A 19838-nucleotide genomic window follows, 5' to 3' on the forward strand; every position below is an offset into this window, starting at 1 on the left:
AGGAAAAAAAATGGACTGATGAGCGAGTGACTGACCACGAATGGATGCAAAAAATAACGAACAGGAATGAATGGACACACCTTAAGGGAGACCTAAAAGGAGACTTACATTACACGATGGATAGAATAGCTGTTGATGATGATGATCTAGTTTGGTAGCTAAATACTATTAAATGTAACTCTTCAGTTAATACATTTATTCATATTGAATATTCTTATCATGTTCAATCTTAATTGCGCCAGTTAATTTTTGTATCATTTCTGTTAAAACCTCAAGTAGAAGAGTACGTAAATCTCCAGAATGAAATAGTGTCTGTAGCCTATTGCTTTAAGTTTTACTGTTTTAAGAATTGATGAGAATTTTTCCATTTGATGTCAGTAGGTCTAGACACCAAAAATGTAGTATCGAAGTTGATAGAATATTGAAACTTTTTTATTTGTCATGATCTAAAAAAAATTACGAAGCTGTATTTTCATCAAAAATAATCTTTTACATCAAATATAAAAAACTCGGAATGAATACACACATATCAATGTCTTAACCTGTTATCTCTTCAATTATTTGGAATGTTCAATATCTACAATATACGATTGATGAATCAGAAATAGAACTTTGTATTTAAGTGTTGATTAAAAGCCTGTCAAACGATTGAAAACAGTATTATAATTTCTCTTATTGAATTAAAAAATTCATATCTAAATTTAGACGCTATTGTTCTAGAACTGTTCATATACTACGTTCCGTTTAATTTACTGCGTTTATTAAACTCCACTTTATATACTGTTGGTAATTAAAGGAATAATCCAGTTCCTATGTATTTGGGAGCCCTATATGCAAGAAATCCTTTAGAAAATAAATATAAACATTATGCCTTTATTAAAAATAGTACTTTTTTATAGCCTTTTTTTCTATTCGAATTTCCGAATAAAGGTCTCCCCTATTTCTCGCCATTCATGCCTGTTGTATGTGAGGCGTCTCAGCATTGGTCCTGTGACACTTTTGATGTCGTCGCTACATTGCATATGAGGTTTTCCTTTTGGTCTCTTGCTTCATACGGTCGCCAGTTTCCAACTTCTTTGTTCCATCTACCATTTTCGAGACGTTCGTTGTGTCCAGCCCAATTCAATTTTAATTTAGTTTCTTGTTCCACGGCGTCGTCGCTTACTTTTGTTTCGTTATGGGTTGCTTCGTTTGTTTACCGATCTATGATTGAGATACCAAGCATCTCTCGTTCCATGGCTCGTTCAGTTTTTCGAATCTTGCCCTTGTTTATTTTTGTGGTCCAGGTTTGAGCTCCGTAAGCGAGAATGGGAAGGATACAAGAATCGAACACTTTGGTTCGAAGGTTTTATGGTACCTTTTTGTCTTTCAGAATGTGTGAGAGTTTTCCCAATGCGCCCCATCTCATTCTTACTCGTCTTCTTATTTCGGTAGTTTGGTTTTCTCTGTTTACCTTTGTTTACCCGAAAATATTGATATGTTATAGTCAAAGCCCGAATTTCAGGCACTCCTAGGTTTGACTAGGCAATCCTCAGGTCTGACTGACGGTCTTAGTCAAAGCCCGAAATAAATTACAGTTTCGGCCTTTGACTAGTCAAACCTAGGAGAGACTAAGTTGGTCAGGCAAAGGTCGAAATTCAACTTTATGAAATCGTGGTTTGACTAGTCAAACCCCGATCAGCTATTAGCATGTCGTAATTTGTTATATTAGGTTTAATAAAACGTAATTTTTTAATTTTAATATTTATTATTTTTATATGGTCGTAATTAAAATAAAAGCATTAGTGTTTTTTCTCACATGTTAATGAATTATGGCATTTAGATTTGCACAATACGTTAGACCTTTTACATTTACATAATTTTGAAGAGCATTTCTTATTGCAGTAGCATTTTATAAAGCCTTTTTCTCCAAATTTAGAATATTTTGTACTAATTTCTCTTAGAGACAGCTTAACGTCGAGAACATCTTCGAAATTAAGTAAATTCTCTTTGCATTCTCTTATTTGATTTCTTGAAAAAAATGTGTTTATTTTTCCTTATTTCGTACCAACTCTTTATAAACCGTCAATTGTTTTATTGTCAACTGTGAAAGAAGATATTGCAATCGGAGAAAAAAATAAGTTTCACCATATTACTAACGAAGCCCCTGGACCGTCGTCACTTGGAGAGGAAGAAAATTGTCAAACAATTCAGATTACTTCTTCAGATGTGGTTTGTTCTATTTGCCAAAAAGAGAGCTCTGACGCACATACGTGCATAATTTGTACATAGTCTGGTGGTACATGTTGTATACGCTGACAGCACACTTGGTGCATACTATGAAGGTTTTAAAAGAAAAGTTACATGCATGCTTTGCACACACACAGAAGAGATTAAAATAAATAAAGGAAAGGCGATTGAAGGTCTTTATGCCCATGCTAATGTGAAAAAAAAATTCCTCCAATTTCGATCGGAAAAACTGTACCAATACCGACCACTAGCTTTGATACAGCCAAAGGAGATGCTCGAAATATTTTGGTATCATACAAGATAAAACAATAATTGGCGGTTTATATAGAGGTGGTACGAAATACGGAACAATAAACACACTTTTTTAAAAAATCAAATAAGAGAATTTTCTTAATTTCGAAGATGTTTCAGACGTTAAGCGGTCTCTAAGAGAAATTAGTACAGAATATTCTAAATTTTGATTACAAGGCTTGTATAATGTCTCAACATGTGAGAATAAACACTATTTTTTTTATTTTAATTACGACAATATAAAAATAATAAGCATTAAAATTCAAAAATGACGTTTTATTAAACCTAATCTAATAAATTGCGACATTTTAAGTTAGATCGGGGTTTGACTAGTCAAACCCCGATTTCATAAAATTAAATTTCGACCTTTGCCTGACCAACTTAGTCTCTCCTAGGTTTGACTAGTCAAAGGCCGAAACTGTAATTTATTTCGGGCTTTGACTAAGACCGTCAGTCAGACCTGAGGATTGCCTAGTCAAACCTAGGAGTGCCTGAAATTCGGGCTTTGACTATAACAGATGTTCAGAACTCTTATCAAGTCCGTCCTCACGCGTCAGAAACGTGGACGATGACAAAAAGCGATGAAGAACGTTTAGGCTATTTTACGTAAAATCGTCAGACATATTTATAAAAGCGTGCAGGAAAATGAATTATGGCGTAGGCGCTATAATTTTGAACTTTACAGCCTTTATAGTGAACCTAGTATTGATAAGTGCATCAAAATAAACAAGCGCTGCAGTACCACTTACAGCAAATGAATAAGATTTGAAACCATTGAAACCATTTTTTATAACTGACGACCCCTTCGAATGAGGAGAAGATGCAGGCCAAGCGTACGATTTAAGGACTGGGTGGAATAAGCCTTTACGAGTGTCAAGAGTTCGAAATTGAAAAATCAAAGCGAAGGATACGATGAAATGGAAGCTGATCCTAGAACCAGCCAAGACCTATTATGGGTTGTAGAGCCAATGATGATAATGATTATGAAATCAATGGGAAAATCCCAGTAATTGGCTGTATACCATAGTTTAAAAAACTCACACAGAAGTAAAAAACTTCAAATTGTATACTGGTATAAAATCGTTTATTAAATGATTAACTATTTAGATGGAAAATAAGCCACAATTAAATTGAAAAAATAATTTTAAACGTTTCGAGGCCCAAATCGGGTTTCGTTGTCAAAATACGATTTGGGCTTCGAAACGTTAATAGAATTATTTTTTTAATTTAAGAGGAAACAGTAGCGATCAACACGTAGCAAAAACGCGTTCCAAGATTGCGGCTGTAATTTTGAATATTTTTTCGAGATATTTGGCACACGTATTCGTAATATAATAAAGAATGGCGGTACAGAGCCCAATTTGAAAAATATATTAATATGTGGAAATTACTCTGTAATTAAATACAATATTAAAAAAACAAGCCTGTACCGCCATTAAGAAGAACAAAAAAATACACTTTCTTCAAATTAATAAACTTTTTTATCCGATGCCTAGATTTTGTGTCATTTTGGAACTACTAATGAAATAAAAATTTTTAGTATGTAGTTCCAAAATGACACAAAATATAGGCATCGGATAAAAAAGTTTATTTGAAGAAAGTATATTTTTTTCTTCTTCTTAATTACGGTACAGGCTCGTTTTTTAATATTGTATTTAATTACAGAGTAATTTCCACATATTAATATATTTTTCAAATTAGGCTCTATACCGCCATTCTTTATTATATTACGAATACGTGTGCCAAATATCTCGAAAAAATATTCAAAATTACAGACGCAATCTTGGAATGCGTTTATGCTACCTGTTGATCGCTACTGTTTCTTCTTAAATTAAAAAAATAATTTTATTAACGTTTCGAAGCCCAAATCGTATTTTGACAACGAAACCCGATTTGTGATGGTTATGCTTATAGTCGACACGGTAATGACTACAAGGATATGCGAAGAAGAGGAATTTTCAGTTTTTGGAAAATTCATGTAATGAATAGACTCTTCCTAATTTGCTTTTGTCCTATAAATGTTTCTAGGTTAGTTGAAAATTTATCTAAGCTGTAGGTATATTGTTGCGAATGTTAAGTTTATAATTTTTTTAATCTCATAGGTATTAATCATTCAGCCAGTCGCAACCAGATTATAGTGTAATGTGTAATGTGTGTGTTGAGTAAATGTATTGTTACTTAGTAAAGTTGACTTCATTGTCTTTACAAAGAGACTCTTATTGTATCTGAACGTCTGCGGTCTCTCAGGTGAGTATACCGATCCCACAAGGATAGAAATTATTTTAATTTATTAAATTTTTAATAAAGCAAAAATTTCCTACCCAGCTGGGATTCGAACTTACAATTCTTGTGTCCAAAGGTAGGCTCTCTTATCACTGAGCCACAGAGAGGGTTTTATAAATTTTAAACTTTTAAACCAAACAAACTTTTCTTCTAAGCTTCCGTCTTTATGTTATATGTACATTACATTATTATAGAGTATAATATGTAGGTACACAATATCAAAAGTAAGATTAGCTTCTATTTTACTTGGTAGACGTCATCAAGTTATTTCTTACTTATGATAAATTCTGACTTCACAAAAATGACGGTGAAAATACCATCATTCGAACGCATCTAATATTAATGGCTAGACGATAATTTGTTTACTTTTCATAATTTTTTCCAGCAGAAAAATATAAAACGGGACCGTTACGGAGGAGGAGGATGTTTAGGAGAAACAATTTCGTTTATATAACATAATGAAGGAAATTTCTAGAGTAATCGTTAAATTGTAGGTGCACCTAAATTCGTTATGGTAATTGGTAGCACAATCATAATTCATCGCAATGTATTGATGTAAGAATGGTCATATGTTTTGACAAAATGATTATTTGAGAATTTACGTTTAAGCTTAAAGGAGGATAGTTTCCGGGAGTTGGTTGTATATAGGTAGTCCTGTCGCCAGGTGGGCTACAACGGCCTCCTTTATTCAGATGGACTTACCCAAGTTTTTTTTATGTATTTTGATCCGTAGAACACGAATTTTTTGGCTAACAGTTGATCCGGATGTCGATAAGTTTGTTGTAAAAAAAGAACTTGAGGAATTACATAACAACGATTTTTCGCAAAATAAAACATTTTGTTGTATTTTCTGGGTTATTCTAAGCAAAAAATGTTGTTACAAGTTTTTTCGTAGGATGATTTTCGAGATAAACGCGGTTGAACTTTCAAAAAATCGAAAAATTGCAATTTTTGAACCCGAATAACTTTTGATTAAAAAATAAAATAGCAATTCTGCTTGCCGCATTTGAAAGTTCAAGTCAAATTCTATCAGTTTCCCCCAATACATCAATCAACGATAGTAGTTAAAAAACTTTTACATTGACGTGAAAACTTATAGTTGGTATATATATATGGTTGGTATAAATCAAAAAATCCAAATTGATTACAATAGTTAAATTTTGTTCATAACGTACGTTTTCGGACTTATCAGTCCATCTTCGGTGAACTTTGAACTACTTGCACTAATAACTGGGTAAGAAAGAGAAGAGTAATGGAATGACCACATAAGTCGAATGACAACAAGTCAACAAATATAGTTCTGAAGCTAATTCCTTGTGGCATCACAAGGACAATCAACTATGGGCACAATCAACTATGAGAGACGATAAGTGGAAAGACCACGAAAACGATGGAACGACAACTTACTGGAGGCACGTTGAAAAAACAGACAGAGTCATATCTATACAAAGAGAAGAAAAAGAAGATATATAGGTATAGGTTTTAAAAACGAAGACAATAAATAACGACACGTGGCACTTGCGGCAGAAGTGAGTACTTCTTATAGCGCGTTATATACATACATATTATTGAAATTTTATGTCTGCGTATCACTAAAGTGTCGTCGTGCTATCATGCTATATTGAACAAAACCAGCTTCGTACGACCTTTCATTAGATATCGCAAATCAGTTTGGCTGATTTTGTCTGCAGATATAATGTTTGAGGAATTGAGGTTTGAGTGCACGTTAAGAGGTTTTAACCAGCCAATTCCAATGCGTCCAACTTTATTCAGATACGTTGATTCTTCCTAGTTGGCTATTACTATATTTATGGTTTTTTAGAGAATACTATTTATTTCAATTCTAAAATTTTCCTTGGCTTGAAAGACTAAGTGGGACTCGGATTTGTTCTGAAAAAAGTTATGTTGTTTCTAATACATCTACACTCAACGAAAAAGTTACGTAATATCAATAAAAATGTTAATTCAGACAACAAACGCAATACTTAAAATTTGTCCAATTCTTGGTTTTATTGGAACAGCAAAGCGATGTTCATCAATTAATTATTTTCGTTAGTTGAGCCAATGTATTACGTTTATTGAATGGATTAACATTCATCATAAATACCATAATATCACTTTATTGATATTACGGACTTTGTTCATTGAGTCAACGAACACTATTTATTGAAACAACAACATCGTTAATTGACCGACGAAGACTATTCGTTGTGTCAATAACAGTGTTATTTCTCCTAACGTATTTCGTTTATTTCTACAATTATTTCCGTTTATTCTTACAATTAATTCCGTTCATTCCCACAATAAATACGGTTATCCTTACAAGCAATTCTATTCATTCTTACAATCAGTTTCGTTCATTCCTACTATGAACGTATTTTATATTAATAATTACTGAATACATTAGTCTAATGTATGATATTGATTAATAATAATTTTTTAAATCCCCCTTTTTTGTCCTAAACCTAATACACTGTGTGATTTCTCATAATATGAGAAATCATATCATGATTTCACTTATACAGTGCGCTGAAATAAGTGTTAGACTCCCCCCGCCCTTATTAACTTATTTATTATTAGCACATAAGCAAAACGCTCGGACAGGTCGATTTTTAAAATAATCAAAGTATATTATAACATCAATGTTTCGAACTTTTCACGATCCCTCTTCAGGTGACAGGCATAACTTTGATTTTTTTTAATGGGAAAGTACATCATGTGACATCTCATTTAAAAGCGTTTGAAATAGTGATTGTAAAAATGTATAACACTTTAATCCTTTTTGAGAGCACAGGTGCAAAATTTCGATTGAGTTCTTTTTAAACGCATTCATTTTTTTTGGAATCCTGAGAAAACTAATAAGTATTTTTGAAAAATTTAAATGCATAATAAAATATTACATTATTACCGAGCGCTGAAAGTCCCTTAGAATAAACAAAAAGTTTCTTTTGAATGGTATATTTGAAATTAAAAATCATACTAAATTTTCTCTTTTTCACCCCTGTGACTTAATAAAATAATCATTATAGAAGTTCTCAGGGATTTCAGACCCTCGAAATACTAATTAGTTTTCTCAGGATTCGAAAAAAATTTCAAAAAGATTCGACCGAAATTTCCCGATAATAGACACAAGAAAACTTCCTTCTACTACGGACTACACTTGGAAAGGAAATGAAATTATTATTCGGCAGAGGTAACAGCATTGTTTAACAAAGAATTCTTTTTTAAACAATGGTAACACAGAGAAGCTAGGGGTATCACGATAAGGAAAAGCCGTTACATTTCAAATGGTCAAGCAAAACATTTATTGTCTCAACAACTGCGTTTATTGTCACCATCAATGCATTAATTATGGTTATTAAACGCAGTAGTAGATTGATTAATGCATTCGTTGTCACAACAGTCAGTTTACATCTATACAATAATCATTTATGTTACTCTATATTAACAACATTTGTACATTGTTTTAATGAAATCTGTACGTTGTCACGATAAACCAAGGTAATTGCTTGCCATCTACGAAATCAAGAAAGTGAGTTTCTGCCAGAATTAACATTATTTATTAAATATACGAAACTAAGTTATTGGCTTAATAAATTGAGTGTTATTGATTAATGTACTCTAGTTATTTTCACAATTATTATTCAATCATTGTGACAATAACCAAATACATTTGTCAATGTCTAAAAGTTTTGAAACAAAAAATTAAATTGTTGTTACAACGAAATACTATTCAATAATTACTGTTAATGAATATTACAAACTAAATTTTTTTGAGTGTAGTCAAAGATTCCACCAGGTATCTGCAGTCATTATAAAACTCTAGTTAATGGTCTTTTGTCGTATTCTTAAAATACAAAACTCATTACATTTATCAGAGGCAATAAAATTTTATGATCGACTATAAGTAAAAAAAAAGTTAAACCAATAAAAACGGAAACGGATCTTCGAAGCTTCTCTCTAAAAATAACCACAACTTTTTATTTTTATATTTGCAAAACAAATATTTGCGCTGCACATCGAAACTCGAAACTCATATCCAGATTAATCTGCGAACTTTTTAAAAATTAACAATGATCTTGGGATTGGCAGAGGAAAGGTAAACTAGTTGTTGCTAGCAGAAACAGGAAATTAAATGTGTATAATTCATTATTACTGTTATTGTGCTTCGCTTTTGTTTATCTGAAACGCAGAGACGGCCTTTGAACGTATAAAATCCACGGTTAAATGGCAGACGAGGTCAGATTCCCGGTTCAATATTTTAACAAATAGGTATATACGGCGGATTCCACAAAAATGAAAATACACCCTACTAAATTAGGGGAGAGTCGGCTAATGATGCGCGTTGGGTAATTGTGCGCATCATTGTTTCTAATCTCCTATTTAATATAATTTTAAAACCTATACTGTCGCGTCATATATTAGCAACTGCCAGATCTATCCCAGAAAAACGAATGTCGTTTACCAGTTATCGTTTACATGTTTTTGCGTGGAGTGTTATTATTGTTTGTGTGTCTGAGAAAATAAGCCGGAAGGTTTTTCTTGATAGAAATATTGTTTAAAAGTACATATACACGTTATTTATTTACCATTTTAGACACTGGTATAGTTACTTTTTCCCGATTCTTTTTGGTTTTTGTCCACTTTTGGATTATGTGGTGAAGTGGAAGGTCATCTAAGGTGCGCATTGCGCACCATTAGACGACGTTGGCATAAACCGACAAGGTATAATAATACAAGAATTGTACATAAAAATTGTATATACATATAGGTATATGTTTTAGTATAAATTAGTGTGTATAAATAAATTAAAAATAAACACTAATAAATAATTAAGTGTTTTCAATTAAAATAAAGTGAAGATAAATAAGTAAAAACTTATCACCTGCATGTGATATTTGTTCTCATTTCATGTTAAAAAGTTAGTGCCCTCAGTAATTTAATAAGGACTGTCTTGTTGTAATATACAGTGACAAATCAATTTTAAGCAATAGATAGATTTCTTAGATAGAAGCAAAAAATGCAATATATTCTTACCTTACTATATTGTCCTAAAACATACTTTAAAATCTCGAAAGGCGCGGAATACAGCAGCGGTTCCAAAGCGTCGACCAGCAAACATTTCTGCAGACACAACTTCAACGCATTTTTACACTTATACTTAAGGTCATCTGAGGATTTTTCGCTTTCGTAGAGGGCGATCAACTTGGGAAAAATATTTGCCGCAGCCACTGCTTGCGAATGGTCGGCGGTATGTTTACCGATCTGACTTATTGCCCAAACAGTTACAGCTAGTAGAGAATCATCCATTGAGGTTTCTATGATTTCAGCGAGTAAGACGATAACTTTGCAGCCTATGACGGACATTGCTAGGTGTTCAGAATGGGCTGAAATCAAAAAACGTACAAAATGTGTTTATGTATTATGTGTACAGTCGGAAAAATGAAAGAATACCCATGAACGAACATATAAAACACGCTGTATTTTTCTGTCACTGTGTCACACAAAAAATTGGCCCGCGCAAGTACATGCAATAATTATTATTACATGTACTTGCGCTGGGCAATTTTCTTTGTGACACGGTGACAGGAAAATACAGCATGTTTTATATGTTCGTTCATGGGTATTCTTTCATTTTTCCATCTGTATGTATGTATATATAAATAGTATATAGGATGCACCCAATGGGTATATAATGTAGGTATATAACTTCTCTTTGGATGGGGAAAAAGCATTGAACTCGCGATCGTTATCGACACGGCAGATATTAGTAATTTATATACTATAGGATTTCCGTACTTTGGCTTTCTTTATCGAGTTTCTCAAAATTTGGCCTAGGTAGATATATTCATGGACTTATTCTATCTGACTGTCATAGTCATAGTTGTCTGCGTTTGTCGCCGTCAAACATAGAAATCGTTAATTATTGTTGTCTATTTTTTTTTTAATTATACCACTATTTTTACATTTTTGATCAAATTAAAGACGGAATCAAATACTGATTTATCTGAGAAAGACAGGAGAGTTTAGAGAACATTCAAAGATTTAGATCACCAATGTATACTTTGTCACAAATACAGACAGGAAAGTTAAGTATGTACCTATTCCAATTCTATAAAAGTGAGATAGATTAGTTCTAAACAAATCGATACTGACATTTTGTGCTCTACATATTATAATAATTATAGGTAAAATGAGAAACAATTTTTTGGAAGTGTAGGGTAAATGTTGAAATAATGATTTGTAAATTTATTTGCAATTTTCTTGTAATCAGCTTCCCATTTTCAACTTATATCAGGTTTGTGAGGATTATTTAAATCTTTTAAATTAAATACTTTATCAATATGGTGGCAACTGTGGTATAGTCTGGTAATATATACAGCAGCAACTCTTTAAGACTATTTTTGTTTACGCACTGACCGGTTTAAACAAAAAAGAACCCCATTTGAATCGCCTGCGACATTTTCCTCAATAACACATCATTATCTTAAATATTATTTTTGTATGATGAAATTGTTGCTGGTATGAGCACATTATGAAAATGTTACGGTACAAAGAGTTTAATGCTCACAATCTTCTTAAAGGTTTTATTTTTAACATCAAAGAAGTTCGTGTATCCAGATGACTGGGCACTTGCTACGAGCCATGAAGAATTGGAAACTACTGAGCAAATATTAACAAATGAACTGGTTACCCTCGGGAGATATTTCCGTCACTGGAGATTACAGCCCAATACTTCCAAGAAGAAAGTATCATGCTTTCATTTAAACAACAGATTAGCTAATTATCAATTAAAAATCCACTTTGCCCAACTAAACCAGACTTTGCGTATTATATCAGGTACAATCAAGGCCACGCCAACGTATTGGCTATCAGCACTAAGCCACATAGCCCCCTCACACATCCGTCGAGAACATGCCCTTGCCTTGTCAGGGAGTATAGAAAAATTAACGCCGATCCTGTGCTCCGCTCTAACGTTGGTATTAACGACAGAGACATAAGTAGGCTTCGCTCAAGAAAAAACCCTCTGGATTCTGCAAGAATACTAATTGAAAGGAATTTCGAAATAACCGACCGTTGCCAAGAAGATTGGGAGACGAATTCTCCACCTGACATCCGGAATATGCCATGTATTTCAAGCAAGCCAGAGGGTTTCAATCAATCAAGATGGATCTGGGCGACACGCTTAACAGAATCAGAACCAACTGTGGTAGGTGCTCTGATTCACTTTTTAGATGGGGAAAAATACCTTCTCCAAATTACGATTGCAGTGCTGAGAGACAAACGATTAAGCATTTGGTGGAGGAATGCCCCATCACATCGTACAGTGGCAATCGGTCAGATTTTTTAGTGGCGACCAATGAGTCAATTGAATATATTTCCCAACTAAACTTTCGTTTATAAAAAATTAATTATTATTTATAATGTAGGTATTGTTATCTTTATTTGTACCTATACAAAAACTGTGATATAGCCATACGCTAAATAAATAAATATTTATAGCAGTTTGCGGGCGACCGGTTTCGGTATTCAAAGTAGTGTTGCCCAAAATCAGTCTTGGTCTTGCAGTCTTGGTCTTGTTCTTGCGTTTTAGCAAGACGAAGACCAAGACCAAGACCGCCTAATTTGAGCAAGACCAAGACCAAGGCTTACCGTGCAAGATTTGAGCAAGAACAAGACTAAGCCTGCAAGACTCTTGCGTCTTGCAATTAGAATTGAAGGTCGTTTTATGAAGTATATTAGTTCGGGTATTTCTTAGGTAGGTACTCTATGAGAAGCAAAAAAATTTGTAAAATTGGACTTATGCGCCTTACGAACAATACCATAAACAAACATACATTCTTCGCTCTGAAATTAATTGTCCAGGTATTGAGAATAGCCGCCCTCCATTCATAAATTAATAGGTCTGGATCCCGCGTATGAAAAAAAGTTGATTAATAGCAAGCTGAAAATTTGTTACTAGCTTAAGGGTGTCTATTCGGACAAACTTTGATATATGGGAACACTGGAACAGGGGAAGTCTTAATTATGGAACAGGTTAAAAATTTGAAACGGTTAGACCACAAAAACGGCACATGTATTTTGTCCAACAGAACAGACTTAAAATCTCCGAACAGAGATTAAACTCTCATGCAAAAATCAGACGGCTATTTATCACCAAATGGGCGTTTTAATGAGTGGAACATGTAGAATATGTCAAATGACAGGAATTATGACAGGTGGTAAATAGCAGTCTGATTTTTGCATGAGAGTTTAATCTCTGTTCGGAGAGTTTAAGTCTATTCTGTCGGACAAAATAAATATGCCGTTTTCGTGGTCTGACCGTTCCAAATTTTTAACCTGTTCCACAATTACAACTGCCCCTGTTCCAGTGTTCCCATATATCAAAGTTTATCCGACTAGACAGTCTAGACACCATTAAGCTATTAACAAATTTTCAGCTTGCTATTAATCAATTTTTTTTCATACGCGGGATCCTCACCTATAATGTATCGAAATTTTTAAAAATATGTCATATGCTGATAAAAAATATACCACCTAATAAGTATGTAGTTCATTTTTTTCCTTTTAGTTTTCTAGGAATTTAAACACGACTACACTACAAATTATATCGATATATAGAATAATAAGACTATTATGTATATTTTTTCTGCTGAGTGTGATTACGATAAGGAGACAGACTACAGATAATGCCGTGCCGGTTACATATACGGTGTAACCAAATACCCAAATATTTAGTCTACGAGGCATTCAACAAAGAAATATTTACAGTGAAATACATGGAAAACAAAAGGACCTTTATAGCTGTTTTTTCTGTGGGTAGTTAAATTAAATTGGTCATTTGTTTTATCAATCAACTGTTCTTTTGTTACTATTTGGTTGACATACACACTATTTCAAGAAACGGGTCATTTTTGATCTCTCGAATTTCCTAAACTTGTTAGATTTAACTGGTTGATAATTTGATTTTTTATTTATTTGATTTTAATGTTTGATAATAATATAGCCTTATTCTGTATAAATATCGCTGTAATAATATTGTTTCTAGACATGTAAATTTGTCATTGTACACCGGGTGTACCAATCAAAGTATTCTTTTTTCTCAAAGACGTATCACTCTGTGGAATATTCTAGCATTTATAAAATATTGAAATTAAAACCCAACTATAGCCTCAGGTTTTCTTAACATTTTGTTTTTTGATTCATTCGATTATGTTGGATAATAAAAAGTTAGGTACTTTTTTAACTAGCCATGTTATTCATCAATACAGGGTGTTTTTAAATAAATATGGCAAACTTTAAGGGGTAATTCTGCACGAAAAATAATTTGACAGTTTGCATTATAACTGTATGTTCGCAAATGCATCGTTTCCGAAATAGGGGGTGTTAAAATTTTTCTTACAAACTGACGATTTATTCATTGCTCTAAAACCAGTTGAGATATGCAAATGAAATTTGGTGGGTTTTATGAGGTACCTAGTTATTACGCATTTTTGACATACAATTAAGAATTTAATATTCACCATTGGCGCGCATACGGGTAACATGACCCGTTTGTTTAGAATTACCCCTTAAAATTTGCCATACTTATTTAAAAACACCCTGTATTGATGAAAAACATGGATAGTTGTTAAAATACTCAACTTTACTGTTATCCAACATTAGCGAATGAAAAAACAAAACGAAAAAAAATATCAGACTGTAGTTGGGTTTTAATTTCAATATTTTATAAATGCTAGAAAATTCCACAGGACGATGCTAACTTTGAGAAAAAAACACAGTTTGATTGGAACACTCATTAGTACCGATAAGTTATCGGGTACCTATACAACGACAATTTAACTTCTAGCAACAATATTATTACAGCGATATTGTTAACGAATAAGGCTATATAATAATAAAAAATCACTTAAATCAGAAAACAGGTTTAGGAAATTCGAGACATCAAAAATGACCTATTTTTAAGGAGGTGCCTTAATTTCTTGGAGAAGTGTATAATTCTCGGTTTGGTATTCGGTACCAAAATGAGAACTGGCGTTAACATATGAAGGGCCAGGGGAAAGAACGGTCAATGTCTATCTGCAAGCATTTTCGGTAAAATGAAAAACAAAGTTACATATTCATTGTTTTTACCCCTTGTCCAATCTTGTGACGTGATTTTAAGACGATTATTATATTTATTTCCCCTTGTCCATTCACAGGTTGATAGTACTCTTTCTAAGCTAACAGATTGCACAACAACCTCAAAATGAAAAAAATTGACATTCATCCTTTTTCCCTCTGACCCTCCATATTGTGCACATCTGTCACTGAATTGAATTCTTTTCAAATCACACATTGTCAATGGCAAATACTCGAAAAATTACGTAAGTATACAATTTGGTTAGCTGGAATATAGACACGGATCGCTTAGATCGTAGGTTCAAACCCCACCCGGTGTCAGTTGTTTAGATATTTATTAATTTGGTTGGTCTTTACTATGGCTGTGATATTGAAGCTTAAAGTTGACCTACTCTGTTACGTTGTTCTAAGATATTTTATGTAATAGGCTAATGGGCAACTGCGAGACTTGCAAGACTCTTGCTGCAAGACCAAGACCAAGACCAAGACCTGGAGCGCAATACCAAGACCAAAACCAAGACCAGGTGTACTGTCGCAAGCCCAAGACCAAGACTCTCTAAGTCTCGTCTTGGTCTTGCATTTGGGCAACACTAATTCACAGCCATCGTCAGGCCCTTCAGAAACTAACCTTAACACCACATTGTGTACTGTACATTTCTTGTACTGATATCTTGTTCAGTTTCTGAAGGGCCTGACGATGGCATATATATTGTGAATGCCGAAACCGGTCGCCCGCAAACGGCTATAAATAAAACCTTTAATAAGATTGTGAGCATTAGACTCTTTGTACCCTAACATTTTCATTATTTTAGTAAACAGTATCTTACTGATTGATAATACCTGATATATATCCTATGGCTGTGATGGTTGGCAATATAGCACCTCCGCTGTCATTCTGGTATAAGACTTCCATCAACGCACCAATTCCACCTGTATTTACCACCAACTGGGTTAACTCTAAAGAGTGTTTCACGATATCTCTAACCAAACATGCAGCATTCTTTCGTACTCCGGGGCACGGATGAGAGAGATGAAGCAGAATTGTTGGAAATATTTCTGCTTCAACAACTACTTCCGCTAAATCGATAGAGTGTTTAGCACAAGAGCCTAAAATAATAAATTATTCTATAATTTTTCATTAAGTTTTCTTAAGTTGATGACAATATAATAATTATACTATAAACGAAAATTTAAAAATACTAGACTAGGGTAGTCCGATAAGTACCTAGCCTTCAAAAGAAAATCGAAAATTTTGTAAAAATCCAGTAAAAAGAAGTTTTTTAAAAACTAATCATTCTAAGCCAGTCAAACTTCTAGAATCTATTATTAATACAAAAATAAATAAGAACTAATAAGGTCAATGACTAAACACACCGCTAACTTACATTATTATGCTTTCAATTGGATTTCTCCTATTTTTTTTAAATATATTGATTTTTTAACCGTAACTTTTTTATTTTTTATCCTAGAAAGTTTGGTAAAAAATAATTTTGTAGGTTTTTACAAGATCTATAAGCGTATTAAAATTAAATATTTTTAAAATCCTCAGTCGCAAAAAGAGCTGACTTTGAAAGAGTTGGTAAAGGTGGTTTTTGCATGTTATTACAAGCTTTAATTATCAATAGCTCACTCAATTTTTGCCGCAAAAAAAAATTTTTGCAAACCTGGTTCTTGGAAATTAAATATGCTACAATTTCATATCTAAACATTTTTTCGTATTTCTGATGCTAATCTTGTTATTCTGAAGAAAAGGCCATTTTCTTCCAAACTACAAAAATTCGTTATTCGCTTTTAACTTAATTTTTTTAAAAACTAATCATCCAAGCCGGTAAAGCTTTTAGAACCTATTAACAATACATAAATAAAAAAGTCCGAATAAAGTTAATGACTAATTTTAATTAGGGTGGTGATTAGGGGGTTGCTTGCGATCAGTTTTTCGTTAAAAAAATAGGGACTGACATTCTTTTCATTATAAGTCACTTAATTTTTGAACTATAGACTGTTTTTATTTCTGGAGATAAATATTTCTAAGTACTTTAAATTAATTTGAACAAGTTGTCCTCGATAAATGCATAGTTTTCCCGTCTTTTGACTTTGAAACTACAATATTTAGCATTTGACGAAGAAGAGCCAACATATAATAAAGTTAGCTCGATTACTATTGGTCTTAAAGAAAATTTAAAAAAACGGTTTTGTTTATTTTTTCAAAAGGTACATTTTTTTCACGTAAAGTTCTTTTGATAAAACGAAAACTTTTGGAGTTATTAGCAGAAAACTTATTAAAAACATTGATTTTTTCGATATAAAATTAACATTTTGGATAGCGAATAAATCGAAAACTATCAATTTTATAAAAAAAATGTATAGAACGTTTTTTACTTAGAATGAACGTTTTTACAACTTTTGCTATTAAAATGTAATAAAAAATTTCCACCCCCCAGATGGGGTGGTAACCACCGCCATGGTAAAAGCGCCTGTCGGCATGATATAGAATTTGATCCTTGGACTATCCACTACTTATTCTCAAATTTTCAAGCAAATCGATCCATTCTGTAAAAATTGCAAGGTTTTGTCCTATTTGAAAAGCTTCATTACTTGGACTATTATTCCGTAGTGCGTACGATGTTGCCAGTTTATTAAAACTTCCAAACATTAAAATACAGGTATATGGAAATCAATGTTATCTTTTTTTGGAAACAGTTAACTTTAGAAAAAAATGGTATAGGACCTTTTTGTTCTAAATTGTGTATTCTCTCCATACCTTAAAGAACGTACTATTTTCCGAGACACCCTGTATAACCCACGCGATCATTTGAGATGCTTACTGTCTCAGCTATGTCGCGCACCTTCAGTCGGTGGTCTGCTAATACGAGATCGTGATCGTGGATATCTGATATCTGTCTCGTTATCCTCCGTGTTAATCGTTTTTGAGACACCTGGGCGTGACTTAGAAAATACCGACGTGTGACCACGTTGAAATTCGTGAAATCAATTTGAATCAATTTCTCGTGAAATTGTTGACAGTGACCATCAAAGGAAAAGAGTCACCATACACAGCATCCAAGCGCTCTTTGATTTCCCTTCCAAAAACAAGAGTACCTACACATTGTTAAGCAGGCCAAGACTCACAAAGGGTTGTAGGGCCATTAGAAGAAGAAGAAGATACTTACTTAATGCAGCAAGGATTTGCCTCTTTAATTTCTCGTCAGTATTGCTTAGATTCTTCACCAGATATGGTACAGCTCCTGCATCTACGACGCTCTGCGCCAGTTCCATTCCATGTTTAGCAATATCCGAAAGGGCGCTGGTAGTAACTTGCTTTAGAGAAATTTCTGGTTCTTGTAAGCAGAGCAAAAGCAAAGGTACAGCTCCAGCATCTACGCACGTTTGAGCTAATGTTTTGGAATGTCTCGAAATGTAACCAATGCCCCACGCTGCAGCTTCTTTAACCTATATTTGAACCATTTGAACTATACAAAAGCTGTTAAATTCTTTACAATATCATAAAATTTGATAAATTTAAGTGTAAATGTGAAGAATTGGTAGGTGATACAGCTTAATCAGTGTCATATTTGGGTTTAGCACCCTAATATACGTAACCTTCCAGCAGGCGCGCCCTTTACTCATAAGCGGGCGTGTGTTGTAAATTTTACGTACTGTGTAAATGATGTTTTCTTTAAATAAATGTTGGGAAATGTGTTTTTTGTATTTTAAACTAATGGTGGGGGAGTCCAAGCGGGGATTTTTGAAGTTACTCAAGCTCGTCAGATTACCACATGGGGAGAAGCCTTGTACCCTGTAAATGTACCTCTACCATATATTGGCTCTTAATACAGGGGAGTTCGTTAAGGGGGGTCCGAAAAAAATCAATCATTAGAAAAATTCGAAATCGTCAGATTAAGATAAGGTAAGTTAAGTACATGTAGGTCAGACTGCTCAGTTGGCTGAGGCGCAGTCGATCGACAAGTTTAGTGGATTTGCGATCGAGGTTCAAGCCCCAGCCCGGTCATTTGGAATTAATAAAAAGGCCAACGTCGTAGTATAAAATTCAATAGAATCTACGACTTGGGACAAGGATAAATGCTTGCGGCTTGGTGATACTCCTCCATAGGTCCCTATCGAAGGGCGTTGATGCCTAATAACGGTGTATATATATTTTATATACCGGATGGACCAAAAATCAGTTAACTGTTTTGTATATTAATAAAAGCAAAAATAACTAAATTAAAAAAACGTTTATTGTTTATTGTAAATAAGTAGGTAGAAAGAAATGCATGCTTTACATTTTATGTTCAAAATGTAAACCACCTTCATCATCGTTAAGATAAATGCCAACACATTATAGGATTAAATTTGGAAAAACTATTAATTATTTTGTTAGGTGTTATCGTTTAAATTTTATATAGAGGTAAATTTATGTAATTATTTTTGACGTTATTATGAAGTTTTCAAAATATTGCAATATATATTACAAAGGCTACTCGTGTCAGTTTTATAGTTAATAGATTTTTTTTATTAATATGACACATCTCGAGAAACAGCCTATTTTTGTAATTTGTTAACGATTCTAATATTTTTACGTTTTCATAATCAAACTGGTGGTCTGTTTTTATAAAATGTTCGACAACAGCGGCCCATGTGTTGTTTCTTCTTTTGCAGTCACTTTTATGTTGACTGATGCGCTGTTTTAACCACTGACTGGTGTGTCCAATATAACATCCCTGGCAACCTGAACACTGCAATTGATATATAACATTGCTGTTATACATGACTGGTGTTCGATCTTTAATTTTAGAAAATATGGTTTTTGATTTAAAGTTGCTGTATTTGCTAATTTTTATATTTGGGTAGTCTTTAAACAGGGAAGTTAGTTGATTAGTTAAATTTGGAATATACGAAAGTTTTTTATATAT

General features: G+C 33.3%; 1 protein-coding gene across 1 annotated transcript in view; it reads right to left on the reverse strand.

Annotated features, from left to right (window-relative positions):
- Positions 1–19838, reverse strand: part of LOC114326030 (sperm-associated antigen 6-like) — a 194417-nt gene that overhangs the window by 169777 nt on the left and 4802 nt on the right. Inside the window, exons 4-6 of the mRNA XM_028274233.2 lie at positions 18096–18375; positions 15766–16032; positions 9841–10190 (exon numbers count right to left, since the gene is read on the reverse strand). Coding sequence (XP_028130034.2) covers positions 9841–10190; positions 15766–16032; positions 18096–18375 — 897 coding nt within the window. The remainder of the gene's footprint in view (positions 1–9840; positions 10191–15765; positions 16033–18095; positions 18376–19838) is intronic.

This window comes from Diabrotica virgifera, chromosome 3 (assembly GCF_917563875.1).
Source record: "Diabrotica virgifera virgifera chromosome 3, PGI_DIABVI_V3a".
NCBI lineage: Eukaryota > Metazoa > Arthropoda > Insecta > Coleoptera > Chrysomelidae > Diabrotica > Diabrotica virgifera.